Source organism: Pongo pygmaeus, chromosome 1, assembly GCF_028885625.2.
Source record: "Pongo pygmaeus isolate AG05252 chromosome 1, NHGRI_mPonPyg2-v2.0_pri, whole genome shotgun sequence".
Lineage (NCBI taxonomy): Eukaryota > Metazoa > Chordata > Mammalia > Primates > Hominidae > Pongo > Pongo pygmaeus.
The window spans coordinates 154,312,582-154,340,328 of record NC_072373.2 but is presented as its reverse complement, the minus strand read 5'-3'; the positions used below and the strand labels follow the sequence as shown (position 1 = coordinate 154,340,328).

Sequence of the window (27,747 nt, the reverse complement as noted above, 5' to 3'; positions counted from 1 at the left end):
GGAGCTCTTGTAAGGCAGGCCTGGTGGTGACAAAAATCTCTCAGCATCTGCTTCTCTCTAAAGGATTTTATTTCTCCTTCACTTATGAATCTTAGTTTGGCTGGATATGAAATTCTGGGTTGAAAATTCTTTTCTTTAAGAATGTTGAATATTGGCCCCCACTCTCTTCTGGCTTGTAGGGTTTCTGCCGAGAGATCCGCTTTTAGTCTGATGGGCTTCCCTTTGTGGGTAACCTGACCTTTCTCTCTGGCTACCCTTAACATTTTTTCCTTCATTTCAACTTTGGTGAATCTGCCAATTATTTGTCTTGGGGTTGCTCTTCTTGAGGAGTATCTTTGTGATGTTCTCTGTATTTCTTGAATTTGAATGTTGGCCTGTCTTGCTAGGTTGGGGAAGTTCTCCTGGATAATATCCTGAAGAGTGTTTTCTAACTTGCTTCCATTCTCCCCATCACTTTCAGGTACACCAATCAAATGTAGATTTGGTTTTTTCACCTAGTCCCATATTTCTTGGAGGCTTTGTTTGTTTCTTTTCACTCTTTTTTCTCTAATCTTGTCTTCTCTCTTTATTTCATTAATCTGATCTTCAGTCACTGATATCCTCTCTTCACTTGATCGAATCAGCTATTGAAACTTGTGTATGCTTCAGGAAGTTCTCGTACTGTGCTTTTCAGCTCCATCAGGACATTTAAGCTCTTCTCTACATGGTTATTCTAGTTAGCCATTCGTCTAGCCTTTTTTCAAGGTTTTTAGCTTCCTTTTGATGGGTTAGAACGTGCTCCTTTAGCTTGGAGAAGTTTGTTATTACCGACCTTCTGAAGCCTACTTCTGTCAAGTCGTCAAACTCATTCTCCATCCAGTTTTGTTCCCTTGCTGGTGAGGAGTTGTGTTCCTTTGGAGGAGAAGAGGCATTCTGGTTTTTGGAATTTTCAGCCTTTCTGCTCTGGCTTCTCCCCATCTTCGTGGTTTTATCTGCCTTTGTCCTTTGATGTTGGTAACCTACAGATGGGGTTTTGTGTGGATGTCCTGTTTGTTGATTTTGATGCCACTCCTTTCTGTTTGTTAGTTTTCTTTCTAACAGACAGGCCACTCAGCTGCAGGTCTGTTGGAGTTTGCTGGAAGTCCACTCCAGACCCTGTTTGCCTGGGTATCACCAGCGGAGGCTGCAGAACAGCAAATATTGCTGCCTGATCCTTCCTCTGGAAGCTTCGTCCCAGAGGGGCACCTGCCTGTATGCAGTGTCTGTTGGCCCCTACTGGGAGGTGTCTCCCAGTCAGGCTACACAGGGATCAGGGACCCACTTGAGGAGGCAGTCTGTTATTGGAGCTCGAACACCATGCTGGGAGAACCACTGCTCTCTTCAGAGCTGTTATGCTGGGACATTTAAGTCTGGAGAAGCTGCCTGCTGCCTTTTTTTCAGATATGCCCTGCCCCCAGAGGTGGAATCTAGAGAGGCAGTAGGCCTGGCTGAGCCACAGTGGGCTCCACCTAGCTCGAGCTTCCCTGCCACTTTGTTTATACTGTGTGTATAGAACCGCCTACTCAAGCCTCAGCAATGGTGGATGCCCCTCCCCCTGCCAAGCTCCCACGTCCTAGGTTGATCTCAGACTGATGAGCTACCAGGGAGGAAGTCTCCGTGGGCATGGAACCTGCTGAGCCAGGCACGGAAGGGGATCTCCTGGTCTACCAGTTGTGAAGACCGTGGGAAAAGTGCAGTATTTGGGCAAGAGTGCTCCTCCAGGTACATTCACTCACAACTTCCCTTGGCTAGGAAAGAGAAATCCCCCCACCCCTTGTGCTTCCCGGGTGAGGCGATGCCCTGCCCTGTTTCGGCTCGCCCTCCATGGGCTGTACCCACTGTCCAAGCAGTCCCAGTGAGATGAATCAGGTACCTCAGTTGGAAATGCAGAAATCACCCATCTTCTGCATCAATCTCGCTGGAAGCTGTAGACTGGAGTTGTTCTTATTTGGCCGTCTTGGAAGCGTGGTCCACTTCCCATCTTTTAAACTAAGGAAAACTTTAGTTTTGGGAGAATCAGTCAGAATTGTAAATCTTTTTCTCACCATTGTGTTTCTGTCCTTTGTGGAGGCTTTTTGTTAAGACTTTACAGATCAGATTTAGTAACCTTTAGGGAAACTTAAGCAATATATTTAACTTTATGCATGATTCATGGCTTTCATGATTTCTTATAATGTTTCTCAGTTATCATTTTTTTAACCATCTGAAAATTTGTTTTGAAAGGCTCTTTTCTCATTTAATATAAGCACAAATCTCTTAATTGAATACAGTATTTACTAAGTTCAGGCTTGTGCTGGTTAAACTGAATGATTTGCTGAAACTTGTGAATGAACTAAATGCTCTCAGAAAATTTTCAGTAAGAAATTGTTTGCCTAAGATGAGTTCTTATTCTTTCTTTTTAAGAATATTGATTTCTAGAAAATGCATGTTTCTGATCATAAATGTTCACTAAAAATAAAGCTTAAATTTCTTATCTTAACACAATTTTCTATACAGTATCTATAACCATAGCACTTAAAGTATTGCATTAAGAATATTTGTGTTTTCCACTACAAATGCTTAAAATACTTTCCCCAACATTTGAAAAATTTATATTAAAGATATTTTTCTAATTTTTATCATGAGTTTTTTGCATCATTTTGAATAACTTTTTTTGCAAATGCTTTCAGACTGCCATATAGAGTATCTGAAGTATATGATTCCTTCTTTGATTTATTCTGTGATTCATTTTAGTAAGTATTGTGATAAGTGCTAAAATATAATAAGAAGTACAGCTCTGATCCAGAGGAATTTATACTCCAATGTTATATTTGGGTAAAAATAAAATAAGCAATTACAGCATAGTATTATCTAGAACTGCAAGGGATCTGAGATTCTACCCTACCTGCAAACTAACTAGTTAGCCTGGTGTAGTTTCATAGATGCTGACAGAAGGCACAAGATGCTTAGGTCAAAGAGAAATACAAACATGCTATTATCGTTTCATTAAAAAAATATAAAATGGCTTTTTTTGCTTGTTTTTACTTCCTCCTCTACTTTTCTTCTGTTTCTCTGTAAAGCAATATTTTTTGGAAGGATTATCTGTAACTGATGTATCTAATTATGCTTCTTTTCTCTCCAAACCCATTCCAAACAAATCTTCACCTCACCACTCCACTGGGAGGATTATCTGTAATTTGTGTATCTAATTATGCTCCTTTTCTCAAAGCCACCAATGATTTCCATATTGCTATATCCAGTGGTTAATGGCAGTGCTCATCATGCTTGACCTAGCAGCAAAATTTGACTCAGATGAACACACTCATTTCCCATTTTCTTCTTTTGCCTTCCATAAGAGTACTCTTTTCTTTCTACCTTCCTGTTTATTATTATTTTTAGCCTTTTCTTAAAGTAATGAGAAATAATATACAATACAGAAAACTGTACAAAATAAAAATGTAGTGCTACATTGATTTATCACAAAGTGAACATTCACATAACAACCACTCATGTAAAGAAGTAGTTATCACCAATACTTCAAAAATTCCCCTTCTTCTCCTTCCCATTCATTATTTTCTACCTGTCTCCCAAAAGAAACCACTTTCAGTAATCATTTCCTTTTCTTTGTAATTTAGTTTGACTTGATCTATTAAAAACTTTATATATAAAGGGATTATTCAATGCATATTTTTTGTGCCTGACTTCTTTGAGTCAACATTTTATTTGTGAGATTTAACCATGTTGTTTCATGTAGCTTTAGCTCATTTATTTTCACTGCTATATGATATTCCACTGTATATTAATATGCCATTATTTATCCATTTCATTATTGCTGAACTTTTGAGTTGCTGACAGTTTTTGCAACAGAAATAATAGTGCTAAACAATCTTGTACCCATATCTTAATGTAATTGTACATATGTTTTTATTTGGTATATAGTTAGGAGTGGAATTTCTGGGTCATGGGGTATGCATATATTCAACTTTGGTAGATAATGCCAAAATGTTTTTCAAAATGATTTATCGATTTATCCTCCCATCAGCGTATGAGAACTCCAATTTTTCTTCCCCAAACCTGATATTACTGGTTTAAAAATTTTAGCTATAGCATTTTGATAAACAGTGGTTTTAATTTGCGTTTTCATATTAATGAGGTTGAACATCCTTTCATATGTATATTGACCATTTGAATGTCTTCTTTTGTGAAAGTCTTACTTGAGATTCTTACTCATTTTTCTATTTGGTTTATCTGCTTTTGTGATTTGTATACCTTCTTTTCACATATTAGATATAAGCCCTTTTTTGGTTATGTGTGTTGCAAACATTTCTTCCCATTTTGTAGTTTAATTTGCACTGAGTATTGTGGGATAGATGCTGTTGGTATGCTACCCACATTGCCTTGGTATTCACTTTTGTGCAGGAAGACTTCTTGCTTGAAGCAGCTGAGACTCTGCCTTCTGAAGAATTTCTCTGGCCATAAGAGAGGCTGGAGGGTATTAGGAAATTGATGCCCTGGCAGCAGCTCTTAACCAACACTGAATAGGAGTTGATGAATAAATACCCCATTTTCCTTACCTCTGGAGATAGCTTCTGAAACTTACTTTATGCCATCTCTCAGATGTCTCCATCTGAGAGATGGAGACAAATTGGTAACTTGATCATTAATGTCTCCTGTACAGGTATCCTTTCCTTCTCTGTCTTACTTCCCCACTCCCTTGCCTGTTTTTGCTGGAATTACTTTTTAAAATAAATTATTTGCTCTCAAATTCTAGTTTCTCAGAGTTGGCTTTTGGAGAACCTATCCTGAGTTAGTAATATCTTTTGATAAATAGAAATTCATAATTTAAATGGATCTAGTTTATCAGTTTTTTTTCCCTTTATAGTTAGTATTTGCTATGTCCTGCGTAAGAAGTCTTTACCTACTCTAATATCTTGATTGTACCCATGGAATTTTAATTTATGAAGGTGATTGAATGATAACATGGAGACACTAATGCTATTGTTTATTACTTATAGTTCCCAAGAGGAAAGGGCATGTCAGGCAGGACCACCTGGGGAAGTACTAGGGTTGGTTGAGAGGCAGAAGGAGCAAGGAAAAACATGGGCAAAAATGCCAGGAAGTTGCTAGGTAGGGAAGTTGCCTATTGGGCAGGAAGTAAAACACAGATGTTGAAGTTTGTGATTGGAGGGTTCGTAATATGACTTTCACATGCCCGCAAAAGCTAGACTGCAAGGGAGATGTAAACAACTTTAGCTATTAGTTTCACCATGTGATTTAATGGATGCCAAATCATCAATTACAAAATCTGTAAAAGTTAATTAGAACACACAAGGCCATGAAGATATTCTTCTTTATTAATTCCAGATATTTTATTGTTTTACCTTTTATACTTATATCTACAATCCATCTGGAATTAATTTTTGTGTGTAGGTTGAGGGAAGGGCCATGTTTCTTTTTTTCCCATATGGATTCATAATTCTACTGGTACTGTTTATGGAAAAGACTCTCCTTTCCCCACTGTTCTGCAGTCAACCTTTGTCATAAATCGAGTTCCCATATATATGTTTAGAGTCTATTTCTAGACTCTTTGTTCTGTTCCATTGGACTCTCTGTTTTTATGTCAATACCATCATTTCTTAATTACTGTAATTTTATTAGAAGTTGACATTCATTCATTAGTTAGTCTTTCCATCTTCTTCTTCAGTGGTGTGTTAGCTATTTTTGGAATTATCCCCCCACCCTTTATTGAGACAGGGTTTCACTTTGTCACCCAGGCTGGAGTGCAGTGGTGTGATCACTGCTTACTGCAGGCTCAACCTCCTGGGCTCAAGTGATCCTCCCACCTGAGCCTCTATGTAGCTGGACAACAGACATGTGCCACCACACCCAGCTAATTTCTTAACTTTTTTTTTGTAGAGGCAGAGTTTTGCCATGTTGCCCAGGCTGGTCGCAAACTCTTGAGCTCAAGTGATCCTCCTACCTCAGACTCCCAAAATGTTGGGATTACCGACATGAGCCATTGCACCTAGCATGAATTATTCTCCTTTAGTGATAGTGATGATAGTTGCTTTCTGTTTAGTGAATTTTATTTATTTTTAATATTCCAGTTAGTTTCAGAGATCCATTGTAAGAGAACATGACATAACCCATTTGGGGCTAACAACATTTATTATGGCATTTTTTCTAAATTGATGCGTATGGTCACAGAACAGTCGAGGTGTGCAGTGGGGCTATAGACCAAGGTACCTCAAAAAGAAACATCTGGCTAGGCATGGTGGCTCATGCCTGTAATCCCAGAACTTTGGGAGGCTGAGATGGCTGGATCATCTGAGGTCAGGAGTTCGAGACCAGCCTAGCCAACATGGTGAAACCGCATCTCTATTAAAAAAACAGAAACATCTTCATATCAAGTACATTATGTCATAATTGTAGTATCCTAAAACTCTACTTCATCTGTCAGTATTGGTAAATTAGTCCAGGCACAGGATCATTCCTCGTTCCTCCAGGTTTGGTAACACTGCCCAATTCTAGAGTGCAATTTAATTTATATAAAATTTATTAGTAAAATTTGGAATGTTGATGTTGCTTTATTTTGGCAAACTATAATTCCTAGTGGAATTATGAAAAGTTTTACTTGAACAAACAGGAACCAATGAGGGAAATCCATGTTGTTCTATAACTATCTGGGAGGTTTGGATTCAGCTTTTTAAAATATCATCTATCTACAAATACTCTTTGTGCCTTTTTCAGCTAATCTTAGTCTCTTGGTGCTGCTCAGGATTGGACTGCATCTCCTTTTGCTATTCAGTTTAAATTGAACCCAAGAGATTGAAATAAAAATGAAAATTGGATACAATGAGATGAACTCTTCTCATTTCCAAACTTTTGGGAAACAAGTGCACTAGGTTAATTATGGTGGGTCAATAATTTTGTATCATTCTTTAGGCTTGCATTGTGGCTAGGCTGATATATAAAAATATATGGCATATGTAAAGAGTAAGAATGTTCAAGAGGAAAACCCATTGTTCTATTAAATATTTATGATGTCCATCCAAATTTGGGTTTTTATCTTAACAGGTCAATGCTGCTGAATCAAAGATAACAAATTTAATATACTTAAAACATACCTTGGAACTTGTGGATCCTTTAAAGGTAATTTATATGTGTGTGTATCATACAAAACATGTCCAGCATTATTTTTTAACTTTTTGTTCAGAAAAAATTTCAAACTCAGGGAGCATTGCAAGAATAACATGGCGAATTCCCCATATTTTTTTTCTTTGTACATACTTTACATACACATACACATTATTAGCCTTATTACGCTTACTGAAACATTTAAGAATAAATTGCAGCACCTAAGTACTAAAGTACTAAGTACTTAGGAGACTAAAGTCTCCCAACAAAAAGATGTTCTCTTATATAATCATAATATTATTATCAAATTCAGAATAATTAATACTGATGCTATACTATTTTATAATATGTATCCCATACTCAAATTTTTAAAATTGTTCTAATAATGTTCTTTATAGTATTTTTTTTCCTGATATAGAGTCTAATCCAGGATCATATCTTATATTTAATGTCATGTTTTTTAAAACTCCTCTGAAGTGGAGAAGTTTCTCAGCCTTTGTTCATGACACTGACATTTTGAAGCATAAGGGTCAATTTTTTAAATAGAATTTCCTCAATTTATGTGATTGCTTTCTCCTGATTAAATTCATCTATGCATATTTGGCATTAATACTCTATGATGTATCCTTTTTATTACATCACATCAAGAGGCACATAATGCCATTTCCTCATTCTTGGTGATATTAACGGATCAATTTCTTCACCATAAATTCAGATTTTCTTTTGTAATTAATAAGTTATTAATCTATGGAGAGTTATTTTGAGAATGTGTAAATAACCCGATCCTCATCAAACTTCTACCCATTGATTGTAGAATTAATTGATGGCTCTTACCTGAAGTAATTATTACTGTGATGGTTACAAGATGATTATATTCTCATTAACTTTTAAATACTACACTGTGTAAAACTTGTTTTTATTAAAGTGATAAAGGGAACTGCTTTTGAAAAAGAAATAATGAAAAATATGGAATAACTTTGTTATAGAGATTATTCTAATAAATATTAACATAGTTTGGCTGTGTCTCCACCCAAATCTCACTTTAAATTGTAAGAATCCCCACATTTCAAGGGCGGGGACTGGTGGAGATAATTGAATCATGGGGGTGGTTTCTCCCATATTGTTCTTTTGGTAGTGAATAAGTCTCACAAGGTCTGATGGTTTTATAAAGCAGAGTTCCCCTGCACATGTTCTTCTTGCCTACTGGCATCTAAGATGTAACTTTGCTCCTCATTTACCTTCTGCCATGATTGTGAGGCCTCCCCAGCCATGTGGAACTGTGAGTCAATTAAACCTTTTTCCTTTATAAATTTCCCAGTCTTGGGTATGTCTTTATTAGCAGCTGAGAACAGACTGATACAGTAAATTTTACCAGTAGAGTGGGGCGCTGCTGTAAAGGTACCTGAAAATATGGAAGTAACTTTGTAACTGGGTAACAGGCAGAGGCTGGAACAGTTTCGAGGGCTCAGAAGGCAGGAAGTTGTAGGAAAGTCTGAAACTTCCTAGAGACTTGTTGAATGGCTTTGACCAAAATGCTGATAGTTATAGGGACAGTAAGGTCCAGGCTGAGGTGGTCTCAGATGGAGATGAGGAATTTTTGGGAACTGGAATAAAGGTCACTCTTGCTGTGCAAAGAGACTGGCAGCATTTTCCCCTGCCCTGGAGATCTGTGGAACTTTGAACTTGAGAGAGAGGGTATCCAGGGAGAAGAAATTCCTAAGCAGTGAAGCATTCAAGAGGAAGCAGAGTATAAAAGCTTGGAAAATTTGCAGCCTGAGGATACAATAGAAAAGAAAATCCCATTTTCTGGGGAGAAATTCAAACCAGCTGAAGAAATTCGCATAAGTAACAAGGAGGCAAAAGTTAATAATCACCAAGACAATAGGGAAAATGTCTCCAGGTCATGTCAGAGACCTTTATGGCAGCCCCTTCCATTACAGGCCCAGAGGCCTAGGAGGAAAAAATGGTTTTCTGCCCCCCCCCCCGCCTTGCTCTGTGCAGCCTAGGGACTTGGTGCTCTGTGTCGCAGTTGCTCCAGCTATGGCTAAAAGTGGCCAACACACAGCTCGGGCCATGGCTTTAGAGGGTGCAAGCCTCAAGCCTTGGCAGCCTCCATGTGGTGTTGAGCCTGCAGGTGCACAGAAGTCAAGAATAGTTTGGGAGCCTCCACCTAGATTTCAGAGGATGTATGGAAATGCCTGGATGTCCAGGCAGAAGTTTGCTTCAGGGACGGGACCCTCATGGAGAGCCTCTGTTAGGACAGTGCAGAAGGAAAATGGGCAAAAGCCCCCACACAGAGTCCCCACTTGGGCATTGCCTAGTGGATCTGTGAGAAGAGGGCCACTGTCCTCCAGACTCCAGAATGGTAGATCCACCGACAGTTTGCACCATGCACCTGGAAAAGCCACAGACACTCAACACCAGCCTTAAAAGCAGCTGCAGGGTTCAGGGGGCTATACCTTGCAAAGGCACAAGGGTGGAGCTGCTCAAGGCTATGGGAGCTCACTTCTTGCATCAGTGTGACCTGTATGTGAGACATGGAGTCGAAGGAGATCATTTTGGAGCTTTAAGGTTTGACTGTCCCGCTGGATTTTGGACTTGCATGGGGCCTGTAGCCCCTTCATTTTGGCCATTTTCTCCCATTTGGAATGGGTGTATTTACCCAATGCCTGTACCCCAGTTGCATCCAGGAAGTAACTAACTTGCTTTTCAGTTTTACAGGCTCATAGGCAGAAGGGACTTGCCTTGTCTCAGATGAGATTTGGACTGTGGACTTTTGAGTTAATGCTGAAATGAGTTAAGACTTTGGGAGACTTTTTGGAAGAAATGATTGGTTTTGAAATGTGAAGACATGAGATGTGGCAGGGGCTAGGGGCAGTATTATATGGTTTGGCTGTGTCCCCACCCAAATCTCACCTTGAGTTGTAATAATCCCCACATGTCAAGGGCAGGGCCAGGTGAAGATAATTGAATCATAGAGCAGTTTCCCCCATGTTCTCCTGGTAGTGAATAAGTCTCACAAGATCTGATGGTTGTTTAAAGGGGAGTTCCCCTGCACATGTTCTTCTTGCCTGCTGCCATGTAAAACATGACTTTGCTCCTCATTCACCTTCTGCCATGATTGTGAGGCCTCCCCAGCTGTGTGGAATTGTGAGTCAATTAAACCTTTTTCCTTTATAAATTACCCAGTCTCGGGTATGTCTTTCTTAGCAGCATGAGAATGGACTAATACAAATATATATAATTAAAGTAATGTGGCAAAAGACTTCAAAAATGTTTTCACCTTTCTTGTAATGAAATAAATGGAATAAATCACCAGAAAAATATTGAGAGATTTCATGAAACACAAATTTTAAACTTTGGTATGTCAAAAGCAAAGTAAAAGGCAAAGATAGGAAAAATTTATAACAAATGACAGTTTATTAGTCTGTTTTCATACTGCTATAAAGAACTACCCAAGCCTGGGAAATTCATAAAGGAAACATATTTAATTGACTCACAGTTCAGTATGGCTGGGTAGGCCTCAGGAAATGTACAATCATGGCAGAAGGAGAAGGGGAAACAAGGCACCTTTGTTACAAGGCAGCAGGAAAGAGAAGGAATGCAGGAGGAACTACCACACACTTATAAAGCGATCAGATCTGATGAGAACTCACTCACCATCATGAGAACAGCGTGAGGGAAACTGCCCACATTATTCAATTACCTCCACCTGGTCTCTCCCTGGAAAAGTGGGGATTATGGGAATTCTAAGGATTATAATTTATGATGAGATTTGGGTGGGGAGACAAACCCTAACCATATCAGACAGACAAAATACTAATTTCTGTCATCATAAAACTCATGTAATTTCATAGGAAAGTATTGAAATGCCAATGGAAATATGGAAAATGACCCAAAGAAGGAAATCAAGGTGATTAATAAATGGTACCAAAAATGTTAACCTCATTATTAATCGAAGCAATACCAATTAAAACCATAGTTTTTTATCTGTCAAAGAAGCAGACATTTTCATTTATCTTAAAGGATGTAACTCATTTCTAATTAGAGATCTATGAGACAGGCAACTTACTAAACAGCTGGTAAAAATACAGATTTCACATACTTTACAGGGAATTGTGCTGGAAATGTTTGCAACATATATCTTTTGATCTTGTAACACTACTTCTAGAGATTTGTCTGAAAGAACTTTTCAGAAATGTTGGCCAATATTTATGTCCAACAATGGTCATTACAGTATTATTTTATTTATATCAGTGAGAAATTATAAGTAGAGTAGAACTGCAGTAATTACAGGAAGAGACTATTTGCTTTCCATAGACTGGAATATTATGAATTATTAAACATTTTTGCCTTGAAAAGCTTTTTATATGTATGATATAGTATCAGTTGAGCATCCCTAACCCAAAAGTTAAAAATTTTAGATGCTCCAGATTCTGAAACTTTTTGTGTACCAATGTGATGTCACAAGTGGAAAATTTTACATCTTGACCTTATGTAATGGGTTGCAGTCAAAATGCAGGTACTCAACACAGTTTATTCAGCATCCTAAAGGGAAAAAAGACCCTCCCAGCTCTCTTCATCTGTAATATACCTTTCCTGTGCACTCCCAGATTCTTCTGTGCAAACATTCCCACAAAGGGTAACACAATGACACAGCTACAGGTCAGATGTGCCAATGGCAAGTTTCCATGATGCCCCACATAGGGCCAAGACTGATGTGCATTACTGTTTTTTGCTTATTGCCTGCTTTGTCTAGTGGTTAAGATAACAAAAACAAAAAACAAAACAAAGAAAATGTCAGAAAGGCCTGCAGTAACAGTGATAAGAAAAAGAGGAATCACGTTTATATGTAACACAGAAAGTCAAGCTATTGGAGAAACTGGATAATGGTGTAACTGTGAAAGGTCTTAAAGAAGCGTGTGCTGTTAGAAAGACTGCCAGATATGACCTAAAGAAACAAACGGATAAACTGTTGCAGTTCTATGCTGAAAGTGATAAACAGAAGCTGATGAAAAATAGAAAAACACTGCATAACATTTTCAAAAAAGAAAGAAAGAATGGATCCATCTGCCTTGCAGTGAACACATGCCACTTAATGGTATACTGACCATGAAACAAGTGAAGATGTTATCACAGTGAAATGAAAATTGAAGGGAACTGTCAATATTCAACAGGCTGGTTGCAGAAATTTAAGAAGAAAATGACATTAAATTTTTAAAGATTTATAGTGATTGAGCATCTGCTGATCATGAAGCACTGGAGGAATTCATTGATGAGTTTGCCAAGGTCATTGCTGATGAAAATCTGTTGCCAGAACAAATCGATAATGCTGATTAAACATCATTGTTTTGGCATTATTGCCTCAGAAAGACACTGACTACAGCTGATGAAGCAGCCCCTGTGGGAATTAAGGATGCCAAGGACAGAAAACAACTATGCTGGGCTGTGCTAGTGCAGCAGACACACGTAAGTGTAAACGTGCTGTGATAGGTAAAACCTTGTGTCTTTGCTGTTTTCAAGGAGTGAATTTCCTACCAGTTTATTATTATGCTAACAAAGAGGCCTGAATCACCGGGGACATTTTTTTCCAATTGGTCTCACAAACATTTTACACCAGCAGCTCATGCTCACTGCAGAGAATCTGGATTGGATGATGATTGAAATATTTTGTTATTCCTTGACAACTCTTCTGTTAATCCTCCAGCTGCAATTTTCATCAAAAATAATGTTTATGCCATATATTTTCACCTAAATGTGACTTCATTAATTCAGCCATGTGACTGAGACGAGAGTATCCTTAGATCAATGAAGAGTGAATACAAAAACACTTTTTTAAAAATTTTTAATTTTTATTTTAGTTTTGGGGGTACATGTGCATGTTTGTTATGTGGGTAAACTTGTATCTTGGAGGTTTGTTGTACAGATTATTTCACCACCGAGGTACTAAGCCTAGTACCCAATAGTTATTTTTTCTGCTCCTCTTCCTCATCCCAACCTCCACCCTCAAGCAAACGCCAGTATCTGTTGTTCCTATCTTTGTGTCCATGAGTTCTCATCATTTAACTCCCACTTTTAAGTGAAAATATGGGGTATTTGATTTTCCGTTCCTGTGTTAATTTGCTAAGGATAATGGCCTCCAGCTCCATGCATGTCCCTGCAAAAGACATGATCTTGTTTTTTTATATATATATAACTGCATAGTATTCCATGATGTATATAAACCACATTTTCTTTATCCAATCTGTCACTCACGGGTATTTGGTTGATTCCATGTCTTTGCTATATTGTGAACAGTGCTGCAGTGAACATTCATGTGCATTTATCTTTGTGGTAAAATGATTTATGTTCCTCTGCATATATACCCAGTAATGGGATTGTCGGGTCGAATGGTATCTCTGTTTTCAGCTCTTTAAGGAATTGCCACACTGCTTTCCACAATGGTTGAGCTAATTTACATTCATACACCAACAGTGTATAAATGTTCTTCTTTCTCTACAAGCTCACCAGCGTCTGTTGTTTTTTGACTTTTTAATAATAGCCATTCTGACTGGTGTGAGATGGTATCTCATTGTGGCTTTGATTCACATTTCTGTGATGATCAGTGATATTGAGCTTTTTTTTCATATGTTTATTGTCCACATGTATGTCTTTAGAAAAGTGTCTGTTCATGTCCTTTGCTTACTTTTTAATGAAGTTGCTTTATTCTTGTAAATTTAAAAACACTTTCTTGAACAGCGTGCTAGCAGCAGTGAACAGAGGCATAGATGTGGAAGTTTTTTTAGAGTTGCAGTCTTGCTTTGTGCCCAGGCTGGAGTACAGTGGCACAATCATGGCACACTGCACCCTTGAACTTCTAGGCTCAAGTAATCCTCCCACCTTTCCTGAGTAGCTGGGAGTACAGGCATATGTCACTATGCCCAGCTAATTTTTTAAAATTGTATAGACAGGGGTCTCGCTATGTTGCCCAGGCAGGGCTTGAACTCCTGGGCTCAAGCAATCCACCTGCCTCATCCTCCTGAGTCACTGGGATTACAGGTGTGAGTCATCGCACCTGACAGTGGAAGGTTTTCGAAAGGAGTTTAGTATGAAGAATGCCATATATGCTGTTGCCAGTGCTTGGAACATAGTTATTAAAGACATGGTTGTGCATGCCTGGCACAACCTCTGGCCTGTGATGCTGTTCAATGATGATGGTAAAACAAGGTGGTGACTTTGTAGGATTCCATATGTCAAGTGAGAAAAAATTATGTCTGACCTCCTAAAATATGCAAAATGTATACTTTCAGAGTCTGTCAGTAAGCTGGAAGAACTGGGTGTTAAAGTTTGTATTTATTTATTTATTATTTGAGATGGGGTCTCACTCTGTCACCCAGGCTGGAGTATCTCAGCTCACTACAACGTTTGCCTCCCAGGCTCAAGCCATCCTCCCACCTCAGCCTCCTGAGTAGCTGGGACCACAGGCATGCACCACCATGCCCAGCTAATTGTTTGTATTTTTGATAGAGACGGGGTTTCACCATGTTGGCCACACCGGTATCAAACTCCTGAGCTCAAGCAATTTGTCCGCCTTGGCCCCTCAAAATGGTGGGATTACAGGTGTGAGCCACGGCGCCAGGCCAATTGACATTTTTAACATCAATAATGAGGTCCCAGCTGTTCATTAATCAACGGATGATGAAATAGACAAAATGGTTCTGATTCAAGGTGATCATGACAGTAATGATGACGAAGATGATGTTGTAACACTGCAGAAAAAACGCCTATAGATGTGGTAAAAATGTGTGATGGGCTTACTGAAGATCTACAGTTTTTGTTTAAGCAAAATAAAATTCCTGTTTTTACCGTATAAGAATGGAGCAGCACACATTCATAACAGAACAAGAAATCATGTCAGTTATAAAATCAAAGAGAAATTTCTACGACAAAAACCATTATTAATGAAGCAGATGACTCTAGAGGAAACATGTATCCTTAGAATACCCACTTCCTGGTCCCTTAACTGTCTCTGATGTTTCATCTCACTTAGAAAAATAAAATACAGCTTACAGTAACCTCTTAATCAAAATATAGCATTATAGGTGGATACTGAAAATTATTAGTTGTTGCTGTCGTTTAAGAGCTGATGCAGGTACTCTGCGGGTGCTACTGTGCTGTTACCCTGAACACATTTTTTCACTATATTAATGGTATGTCTTTTTTTTTTTTTTACTGTTAAGTACTTATGGGTAAATAAGTGTTAAAAAATGATTGCTTATTGGTAGCATATAAATTCAGAGTTGGGAATGATAGTCATGCCAATCACAAATTGTCCACATAAGTGGCTGAAATAGTGACACCTTTGCTTTCTAGTGGTTCCATGTACATAGACTTTTATGTGCAAAATTATTTAAAGTGTTGTATAAAATTACCTCAGGCTATGTGTATAAGGTGTACATGAAACATAAATGAATTTCATGTTTAGACTCAGGTTTAATCTCCAGGAGATCTCATTATGTACATATGCAAATATTCCAAAATCTGAAAAAAATCCAGAATCTGAAACTTCTGATCCCAAGCATTTTGGGTAAGAAATACTCAACCTGGATTAAGTTAGGGTTGGGGAAGGAGCATACAATGATATAAAATTATTTATTTTAGATACTGACAGGAAATATACTATAATATTTAGAATGTTTATCTTTGGACGATAGTAGATTTAATTTTTTTCTTTCAGTTTTGGTGAATTTTTTAGTTTTTATCTGTCTGTGCATATTATTTTCTGTTCATAAGCAAAAAAAATTATTACCATTGCTTCATATCAAACTAAAAAAGGAGGTAATGGTCAGGCTAAATATGCTTTCTCTCCTTCTTTTCTGTTTATTTAGTTAGTGACCCCCTCATAGTTTTCATTAAGCAAAATAAAATTACTATTTTTACTATATAAGAATTGAGAAATTGCTCTATTTATGAATATACAAAGCACTTTTTTGGTCTAATGTATATCTAACCTAAATTTTGGAATTATATGTAGAGTACTCTAAATGTACAACAGTAGTTGTTTAAGTACCTATATGTATAAGTAGTCGGGTATTAACAATTAGTAGAGAGGCAAGAAAAATAAAATTTATAATAAGCGGTGGATGGCACTAATTAGCCATGTACTCTTTATTTGGAAAAAGGGAAAGATACAGTCTATCCTCAGCTGAATAGCTAAAAATATATTTTATGAGTATATAAATGAGGAAATGAAGAAAGCACTTGGTAAACTATAAAGTATTAAACAAATGTAAAATGATATGTTTGAATGATCTTGTAATTGATTATCCTTAACTTTTTTATTTTATTCTTTAATAGATTGCTATGAAGAACTGTAACACACCTTTATTAAGAGCTTACTGTGGTTCCTTGGAAGACAAGAGGTCTTTGTCACTCAACCGTTAATAAAAAATAAGATTATTCTCTTCTTCCTGATCATAACTGATTTTAAAGACTCTAATTGTATTCTATGGAACAATTACCTGAGTTTTGGTTAAAAGAATCTTTAACCTATTCATCAAAATTCTAATTTTACATTTCACATTATAAGTAGAATAAATAGGGTAACAACACATTGATTATTTGTGTTAAAGGACAATTAGAATAGCATGAAAACTTGAAATCCAAGCACAATTTTAATATTTCTTTTTAAAGCCATTCTCCATGGAAAGACTTTCAAATAATAAAAATATATTTCCTTATTTTGTTAAATCATGAAGAGTCTAATGTAACAAAAAATAGTAGATGTAAATATTGAATACAATCTAAATGCTGTTTAATTTTAACAATATTAAATTATTAGCAGTAGTTGTGGACTGAAGAACTACTGGTTCAATCCAGACCTTGGTTCTGAACTGAAAAGACTTGTGATACTTAAGAACTATTATTCTATTAATTGAGGATTTATCCCCTGTGTGAGGCCACACATTGAAGTTAATAATAAAACTGGCCTAATTACAAATAAAATATAGAATGGAATGAAGGAAAAGTTGAGGAAAATATGTGTTACCAGATTTCTGGTTTGCAAAATCACTGAACTTTACCACTGATAATTGTGAGGTTCCTGTTACGCTGTCTATATATGTGTTTAGTGTCTCTTGCCTCTACTGAAGGCAGGGATCATATGTTATTCTTCTCTGAATCTCTTCACCTAACACAGTGCTTGATACATGGTGTACATTAATGTTTATTGAGTAAATGAGCATGAAGCCAGAATTTTTTTAATAGTTCTTTAGAGATACATTTTGTACCCACAGGCACATCAGTATATGTAATTTGTGAGCTCTATTAGCAGATGTAGAATTGTTTTTGGGGTCCTGATGCTGTTTTAGACTAGTCCTGACTGATGAAACAGTTTAAATATGAAATAGTCACAGCTCTAACTTAAGTAAATTTAAATATTTGTTGCTTAATTAGTTATTTCAAAATAACTTTCAACAAAAATTTGCTATCATCAATTGTGATTCAAATTATAAATTAAAATAACTCTTTGACTTATTGCCTATAATATTCTTCTTTTGGCCTTAATATTAGGTTTGGAATCATACTTGAAAAGATTAAAACAGTAATTAATGATGATGCAAGATACATGAAAGGATGCCTAAACATGAGGACTCAGAAGTGCTATGCAGTGAGGTCTAACATAAATGAATTTCTTGACATAGCAAGAAGAACATACACAGAGATTGTAGATGACATAGCAGGTAATTTATTTATTTGATAATGTTTTTCTGTTTTGTAGGGATGAAACAGCCTTTTCAGGACATGCTGTCCTTTTTTGCTGCTGATGACTAGCCATACATATTTTAAATTTATTTTTTGTTACCAAAACATAAGGTTAGCATGTAGTGCCATTTAAGGAAACAGCATATGTGGCAGCCTTCATACTAAACTCCTTTTGGAAACCTTCCATTGCCAAGTGCAGTAGCTCATGCCTGTAATCCCAGCACTTTGGGAGGCCAAGGAGGGCTGATAGCTTGAGTCCAGGAGTTTGAGGCTAGCCTTGGCAACATAGCTAGTCTTTTGTAGAGACAAGATGTTGTCTCTACAAAAACTGAGAAAATTTTCCAGGCATGGTGATGTATGCCTGTAGTCCCAGCTACTCCGGAGGCTGAGGGAGGAGGATCACTTGGATCACTTGAGCCCAGGAGGTCGAGACTGCAGTAAGTTATGATTGTGCCACTGTGCTCAGCCTGGGTGACAGAGTGAGATCTGTCTCAAAAAAAAAAAAATTATTAGAGTTTGAAAGAGCAACAAGACCTCCTATTTATGTATAAAATAAGAATTTAAAAACCATGTGACTCTTTAAAGCAGAGTGATTTTTCTCATTAAAATTTATTCATTTTGTTTTGTTTTTGTTTTTCTTGTTTCTGGTCACCAGGAATGATATCACAACTTGGAGAAAAATATAGTCTTCCTTTAAGGACAAGTTTTAGCTCTGCTCGAGGATTTTTCATCCAGATGACTACAGATTGTATAGCTCTACCTAGTGATCAACTTCCTTCAGAATTTATTAAGGTTCATTTTAGAGTGGTTAGGAAATTAGTGCTTCTGATTTTATAGAATTACATCTACATATTTTTGGGACTTCTTGAGTTTTGCAAGCCAAATTTCTGAATGGTCTATATCTTCTCCTATTCCTACCCACCCACCTGACTAATATACTAATCTGAGAGTGATTTAGAAGCTTTTGCAGAAATACCAAACTCAGTGTTTTCCACAGTTCTGGGAGCTTGGTGTAAGAAAAAAAGGAAAATGAAGAAAGAACATCCAAAAGCTGTTTATGATAAAAGAAATTAGGAAAATACCACACCATTTGCCTGTTAAAGGTTTGAAAAGTCCTGAAGTAAATAAATCTACTTAACTTTAAAAAAATCTAACATTTTCAAACCTTTGTACCACAGGAATAATTTTTCCTATATAGCTCCTTTACAATATACCAGTTTGGGAAAGTCTAACCCACTCTAATCTTTGTTCTATCTGCTTGGGGGGTACTTTTTGATAAGAACAAACCATTTAGCTTTCAGGCTTTTAGAGCTTGAGTAAGATTAGAGATTGAGTTGAGGTTCGGATATAGGACAAGGGCTGCGACGGGTCAGAGATGGAGTGAGGATCACTGATGTCCATCATGCATGTTACTTGGTAATAAGACGTAGTGTTTTTAACATTTTAAGACCTATCAGAGTAGTCATCCCAGATGAACTAGGTCAAAATATCCTGCTTTTTAAAAATGAATGTATGGGTTAAAAAAATTTGGCTTTATCCTTTGAAGTGATCTTCCTCTTATGTTTCACAAATATTATTTAGAACTTTCTTTGTGATACCATATCTCAAAGATTAAAATGATTAACCTAAATACCCATATTTCTGTTGTTTAAAATCTTATATTTCATAGTAGTGTGCATTTATCTTGACATTTGTTTTTTAATCTCCCAGCAGATTTCTAAAGTGAAAAATTCTTACAGCTTTACATCAGCAGATTTAATTAAAATGAATGAAAGATGCCAAGAATCTTTGAGAGAAATCTATCACATGACTTATATGTAAGAGCATTTGAAGTATTTGAATATTGAATTAAATTGGTTTAATTTGAGAAACTGTTACAATTGTATTAGTTTAATTTTTATCTAATTACAGACAATTGTAGAATTTTGCATGTTAGCAAAGAAAGTCTGTCTTTGTGATTAGAATCACTGAGCCTCACAGAAGCTTCGGGGAAGATCTAACTGCAAACAAATACTGTTATAATTGATATTTCTGTAATGTGCATTCTACCATGATGTAGAACTTGGCACATCAGGGGCTTACCTGGGCTTCATTCAGTTTATTATTTTCCTATGGTCTGTAAGTCCTCAGCTTCTTATACCTTGATATTAATAATTCAATAGCAATATCACAATAGTGTCAGTTCTTTTGCTGGTCATGAAATAGTAGCAATACAGCCAGAAAGAAGAAGTAGAAGATTTAGAACACTTATTAGGCTGAAGTAATAAAGAGAAAGGTTGGGCTTTCAAGACAATTTCAAGGCATGTACCACAAACATTTTAATATATAGTAAATTTTGGGTACATATTTATCTTTGCAAGATAAAAACTTTTTGCACTATATCACAGTATAACTCTGCCTTATAAAAACTTAAATAATTATAGTATTCAGATATTGTGTCTGCATGCACGTGTGTGAGTGAGAGAACAAGAACAAGAGAGAAAGAAAAAATGGATGAGAAAGAAAATGCATATAGTTATTGTGTTGAACTTAACATTTGCAAATTCACAAAGTGATTAGCAAATGGGAGCTTTCCAAGTATAATGAGGGCTTGATTTGGCCTATATCAAATATTTTTAATAATAAAAACTTATTTTATTAATATCATATAAAAGCAGTTATTTCAAAAATGTTATGTTAATACACCAGAAGATAGATTCTTTGCCACTAAGTAGCTGTGATCTTCAGCAAAAACTTCAATTTCCTCATCTCTAAAATGAGACAGTTGAACAATAGGCTTTATCTATAGTGTATAACTCAGATGTGAATATTATTTTACTTCAGGCAATGAATTTAATATTATTTTATGATTACAATGTATGTCCCTTTTGAAAAAACATTATTACATGTCTTACCAAACGTGTTTTCAGGATAGTGTGCAAACTGCTTAGTGAGATTTATGAACATATTCATTGCTTATATAAACTATCTGACACTGTGTCAATGCTGGATATGCTACTGTCATTTGCTCATGCCTGCACTCTTTCTGACTATGGTAAGTTGCTTTCTTTGGAATAAACATATTGCATAGTTAAATTTGTATTCGATTCAAACAATTTGATATAATAGTTATGACATTTAAAATTTTTAACTTGAAATAGAGTCTCTTGCCTCTGGTCCTAGACTAAGACACAAAATAAAGAAAGTGAGATTACCCTTAAAATTTTTTTTGAAGTAAAAAATTATTCTCTCAGAAATTGGCAAACCAAAAAGAAAAAATTGCAAGAAACTAAAGATTCCCCAAATAAGAAAGACTGCAAGAGCTGTCTCCTTGGTAAAAATGACAGTGATCTAAATTTATAAAGTTCAAATCTGAGTACTTATTAGAAGCAGTGTGATAAATATTAATAGAGAGAAATGCATCTCCAGAGTGAGCATTTTAATCCACTAGCTCTTTAGATGTGAACATACCAAAATTAGGAATTATGTAATTTATTTTTATATCCCAAGTCTATACAAAGGCCATGAATATAAATGTTAAGTAATTTTCTCATGTTAAATGAATACTTTGAGTTAGTGCTTTGACATTTCTTATCTAACTTACCAGTAATAACCATACTCCAGTATGCAAATTTACTGGACTAGTATGTGATAATTATGGTTGAATAACTGTAGACTTCATTACATTAAAAACGTTGAAATTTCTAATGTAAATCAGCAGTAAAATTTCTAAAATGTTATGTTAATTTACTTTTATGGGAAGTATCTTAAGATTTTTTCATATTTCTTATGGAAATATTAACTTTTTCTATTGGTATTTTATAGGCCAAAAATTTTCAAACTTTTATATCTCCTTTGCGTCAGAACTCTACTTTAGGGGTCAGATATTCCAATGGTAGTTGTTGTTTTTTTTTTAACTATTAAGAGATTTAGTCTTGCTTCATTTTAGTTTGAGAAGGATCATTCTGAAACTCCATATCTATAAATAATGAATTTTTGAAAATACTTAAAATTTTTTTCTAACCTAACTTTTATGATGAATGTTTTCAAGTTTATGCATTTTAGATAAAGGTATGGAACATTTTGGTTTTCACATATACTTTCACCCTCTTCCTCCTCCCCCCACTTCAGGTGGTATCCATAGAGACCTGATCCTTATTCGTTTCTATAAATTAACAAATTATTTGTGTTGATCTTCTCTATTCTCATTCTCTGAAATTTCCTTTTATACAAAATTTCTCCATGGGCTTAGAAAGAATTATTTTTATATTTGATTTTATTCTATAATCATATCTCAACTTATAAGCTAGGTGTTTGAAACCAGCCTGGGCAACAGAGCTAGACCTCATTTCTAAAAAAAAAAAAAAATTGGTGAGAAGTGGTGGCAGGTGCCTGTACTCCCAGCTTCTTGAGAGGCTGAGGCAGGCAGGAGGATGGCTTGAGCCCAGGAGTTTGAGGTTGCAATAAGCTATGATTTTGCCACTGTATTCCAGCCTGGGTGACAGACCAAGACCCTGTCTCTAATACATACATAAATAAATGCTAAGCATACCAAATTTGAAATAATATTAAAGGAGGGAAGTAGTGTTTAAGGTAGAGTAAGTAAATGTGCAACTCTGTATTACCAGTAACCAACTATGATTTTTGAAGTTCAATCAATGAGTACTTGGTTCTTTTTTATTTTTATTTTTTCATTTTTTTGAGACAGAGACTCACTTTGTCAGCCAGGCTGGAGTGCAGTGGCACAATCTCAGCTCACTGCAGTCTTCACCTCCCAGGCTCAAGAGATCCTCCTATCTCAGCCCCACAAGTAGCTGGGACTACAGGCATGAGCCATTACACCTGGCTAATTTTTTTTTTTTTGGTAGAGATAGGGTTTGACCATGTTGCCTAGGCTGGTCTTGAACTCCTGAGCTCAAGCAATCAAGCTATCTGCCCTCCTCGGCCTCCCAAAGTGCTGGGATTACCAGCATGAGCCACCACGCCTGGTCTACTTGGTTCTTTTTAATCTACACAAAGCTGAAAATTTTATAAACTATTTTGGAGCTCAGGACAGTGGTAAAGAACTACATTCTAGAGTTCTCTAGAAGTGAATAAAAGTTGTGATAGTGATTAGAGCGTGTCCATTATAATTTAGAAGAATTTGGATGGGGATTTGGAATAATATAAGATACAGACAATACATACACACTACAAAACCTTTAGACACAAATATATTAATCTTTAAAAACCATTCTATTTTTTTTCTTAAGTTCGACCAGAATTTACTGATACTTTAGCAATCAAACAGGGATGGCATCCTATTCTTGAAAAAATATCTGCGGAAAAACCTATTGCCAACAATACCTATATTACAGAAGGGAGTAATTTTTTGATCATAACTGGACCAAACATGAGTGGAAAATCCACATATTTAAAACAGATTGCTCTTTCTCAGATTATGGCCCAGATTGGTAAGTTATGGCTTTATGTATTATGACCAGTTTGACACTCTTTTCAGAATGCTTTGCACCTAATTTTTTTAGGGCCATGTGCCTAATTAACCCAAGAACAGTTTGGAGCAGATTCTGCTACCTAAAAGTATAACAGTGTGTCTATTGTGTAAACTATAACTTTACTGTTTGATATTTATTAAGCTCCATCCAATTTCAATTGCATTGCACTAAAATTTTTTTGGGATACTACAGAATTGGAAACATTCTTACTATAACTATTAAAGTTGCATCAATTATTACTAAATTGAATCATGCAATTATTTCTGGTTCAAAAACAGAGTTTGTTGTGAGAAAAAGTGAAATGAGTGGTTAAGCTGTTGCCTTTAATAACCCATGTGAGTTTTTTCCAAAATTATTAAATATAATATTGAGCAGAGAAACATTTCCCTTAACTTGAGGGGTACCAATAACTTGGCCATAGCAGTTGATATATTATACACAGACATGTGCATACATGCATCTAAATGGCTGTCACTGACCCAACATTGTCACCTATTTCTTAATATGGAGGCACAGCTTAACTCCTAATTCTGAAAACTGGGTTTCCTTGAGAACTATATGAATCAGAGATGAGATACTTGGCCAAAATGAAGTGGTTCTCAAGCAGGGGTGGTTTTGATCCCTTATCTCCCAACTCCCAGAATTTGGCAATATCTGGAAACATTTTTGGTTGTCACAACTGAGGGGAGTGTAGAGTCCAGGAATGCTGTTAAACATCCTACAATGCACAGAACAGCTCTTCCTCTCCGCACTCCTCTGCTTTCCTCACCCCACCATACACACACACATAAGAAAGATTTATTGAGCCCAAGATACTAGTAGTGTCATGGGTGAGAAACCTTGGTCTAATGTAATGAATTGTAAGGAGAACAAAGCAATAATAATATTGGTGATACAGTATAAATTCACCCTTAGTACTGGGACAATCAGAGATGAATGAATTAATGAAGAGTAAGTATTTTATTGATTTTGTAGGTTTATTGGAATTAAAAGCACATTTTAGCTAATTTCCCTCGCCTTATAAGAATACTGTCTGATTCATGTAAGTTATAATACTTCTATTTGAATTAGCTATGAGGAGCTCTGTTCTATAAAAAAACAGGCTGTCTAATTGCTGGACAGCCCTAATTATTAGAGTATTCATTACACTGAACTGAAACCTGATTTCTGCAATTTCAACTCGTTCATCCTTATTCTTCTGTGTACTACAGAATAATCTAGTATTTATTCCCAATATTAGCTCTTCAAATACTTGAAGATAATTATACTTCTCTTGTCACTGACCATCTTAAACCTCTGAAACACCTGAAACATATATAATATTTCATATAGTCTGACCATAAGACACCAGTGGGACTTCAAAGGCATGGAAGTTAGGACCATAGACTTGGAAGGTAGATCTAGCTTGTCCAGTTACTAGCTGTGTAATCTTAGGCAAATTACTTAACTTCATTAAGCCTTGGTTTTCCTATCTGCAAATGAAAACTATGGTAACACCCACTTCTAATAATTTTTGTAAGGACTGAGGTAATAAAAATAAAATGCTATGGATTTAAGGGGAAAGTATGAAAAAGAAGGAGACTTCCCAGGCAGAGGTAAGAGCATGTTCTAAAACACAGAAGCAAAAAAAAAATAATAATAATACTATGATGTGCCCAAGGAACTACAAAAAAATAGTCGAGAGGCTTTGTACTTCCTTTGCTTTGTAGAGCAAAGAGTAACTGTGAGGAGTAGCAGGGTATAAAGCTGGAGAGGTGGGCAGTAGTTAGGTCATGGAGGGCTTTAGGTATTTACCTAAGAAGATTGAGCTTTATCCAGTAATCTGTAGGGAGCTATTGAAGAAATTTAGTGAGAGAATGGTAGGATCAGATTTAACTTTTAGATAGATCATTCTAGCTGGTGCATAGATGAGAGCTAGACTAGAAGCAAAAATACCAGCCAGGAGGCTTCTGTAATAATCTAGATAAGAAAGGTTGAGAAACTTTTTGATGGAGGTTAAGAGAGCAGAGAAAATACAAACATATACCACTTAATAATATATGCTACATGTGTATATATAGGGTATATATATGCCTTCTATATATAATATAAATATATATATTATATACATTATATATATAAAATATATATATAATACTGTATATATACTACCTACTGTATATATACTCACACTGGGGTGTGTGTGTGTGTGTGTGTATATATATATATAAAGGTCTGTAATATTTTGGTGTTCACATATACTTTCACCCTTTTCCTCCTCCCCCCCACCTCAGGTGGTATCCTGAGTGTGTGTATATATATATATATATGTATATATATATATATATATATATATATATATATATATGTATATATATATATATATATATATATATATATCCTGAGTGTGTATATATCCTGAGTGTGTATATAGCCTGAGTGTGTGTATATATATATACACACATGCGCACACACACACACACACACACACAGGGTACATATATATATATATATGTATAACCTTCACATTTATTTCACATTTATATAATGAAGGTAATATATATGTATATATAAGGTATTATATGTATTATATGTATATGTAGTATATATATTATATATGTATTATATATGTGTATTATGTGTATTATATATTATATGTATTATATGTATATATTATATGTATATATAAGGTATTATATGTATTATATGTATATGTATTATATATTATATATGTATTATATATGTATATTGTATGTATTATATATTATATATGTATTATATGTGTATATTATATATAATACCTTATATATACATATATATTACCTTCATTATATAAATGTGAAATAAATGTGAAGGTTGTACATGTATACATATATATATACACACACACACACCCCCCCAGTGTGAGTTTATACTGGGTAGTATATATAAGGTATTATACTAAATACCTTATATATAATTATATATTCCTAATACCTTATATATATGTCATATATATAAGGTTATATATATAATTACCTTATATATAAGGTATTATATGTATTATATGTATATGTATTATATATAAAATGTATTATATTATATATGTATATTATATGTATTATATATACCAGGTATAAAATACATTATATATGCTAAATACCTTATATATAATTATATATTGCTAATACCTTATATATAGCTCTTATATATAAGGTATTATATATATAATTACCTTATATATAATATATATACACCTTATATATTATATATGTATATATTATATAGATATTATATATGCATATTATATATATACACATATAATACCTTATATGATATTATATATACTATATATACTAAAGATATTATAAATAATTATTTTATGTAATATATATTATATATTACATAAAATATATATATTTATATATAATGTAAGGTATTATATACATTACATAAAATAAATATATTTATAAAATATATAAAATACCTTATATATACTAAATACCTTATATATAATTATATATTCCTAATACCTTATATGTACCTGGTATATATAATGTATTATATATATAATTATATATAAGATATTTAGTATATATAAGGTATTTTATATATTTTATAAATATTATATTTATTTTATGTAATGTATATAATACCTTATATATAAATATATATATTTTATGTAATATATATAATATATTCCTAATACCATATGTATATATATACCAGGTATATATGAGGTATTGTATATATAATATAAGGTATTATATATATTATATATTATTGAGGTATTATTAAGGTATTATATATAAGGTATTATATATATAATACCTTATATATACCAGGTATATATAAGGTATTGGGAATATATAAGTATATATAAGATATTTAGTATATATAAGGTATTTTATATATTTTATAAATATTGTATTTATTTTATGTAATGTATATAATATATAATTTATGTTATATATTATATATAAAATACCTTATATATTCTACCCAGTATATATATACTCACACTGGATGTGTGTGTGTTTGTGTATATATATATATATATATATGTGTGCATGTAATATATATATTACCTTCACATTTATTTTGCAGTTGTATAATGTGTAGGTAATATATATATGGTATTTTGTATATATAAGGTATTATATATAATGTATTATATATATTATATATAGTATATATAATGTATTATATACAAGTTATTATATATTATATATAATGTATAGTATATATTATGTAATGTATAATATATAAATATATAATTATGTATAAATATATAAATATATACATTATATACATTATATGTTATATACATTATAATGTATGAGATATAAATATATAATATATTAATGTATACATTATATATAAATATATAATATATTAATGTATACATTATATATAAATATATACTATATATAATGTA

The 27,747-nt window shown here is 34.6% G+C and overlaps 1 protein-coding gene across 3 annotated transcripts in view; it reads left to right on the top strand.

Moving 5' to 3' along the window:
• MSH4 (mutS homolog 4) overlaps nucleotides 1-27,747 on the top strand; it is a 120,903-nt gene that overhangs the window by 66,069 nt on the left and 27,087 nt on the right. For 2 of the 3 annotated variants that reach the window (XM_054448694.1, XM_054448712.1), the window contains 7 exons: nucleotides 7,075-7,149; nucleotides 16,471-16,535; nucleotides 17,686-17,855; nucleotides 18,533-18,669; nucleotides 19,591-19,694; nucleotides 20,787-20,911; nucleotides 23,109-23,309. In XM_054448694.1, coding sequence (XP_054304669.1) covers nucleotides 7,075-7,149; nucleotides 16,471-16,535; nucleotides 17,686-17,855; nucleotides 18,533-18,669; nucleotides 19,591-19,694; nucleotides 20,787-20,911; nucleotides 23,109-23,309 — 877 coding nt within the window. The remainder of the gene's footprint in view (nucleotides 1-7,074; nucleotides 7,150-16,470; nucleotides 16,536-17,685; nucleotides 17,856-18,532; nucleotides 18,670-19,590; nucleotides 19,695-20,786; nucleotides 20,912-23,108; nucleotides 23,310-27,747) is intronic. The other variant, XM_054448701.1, reaches the window with a different exon arrangement.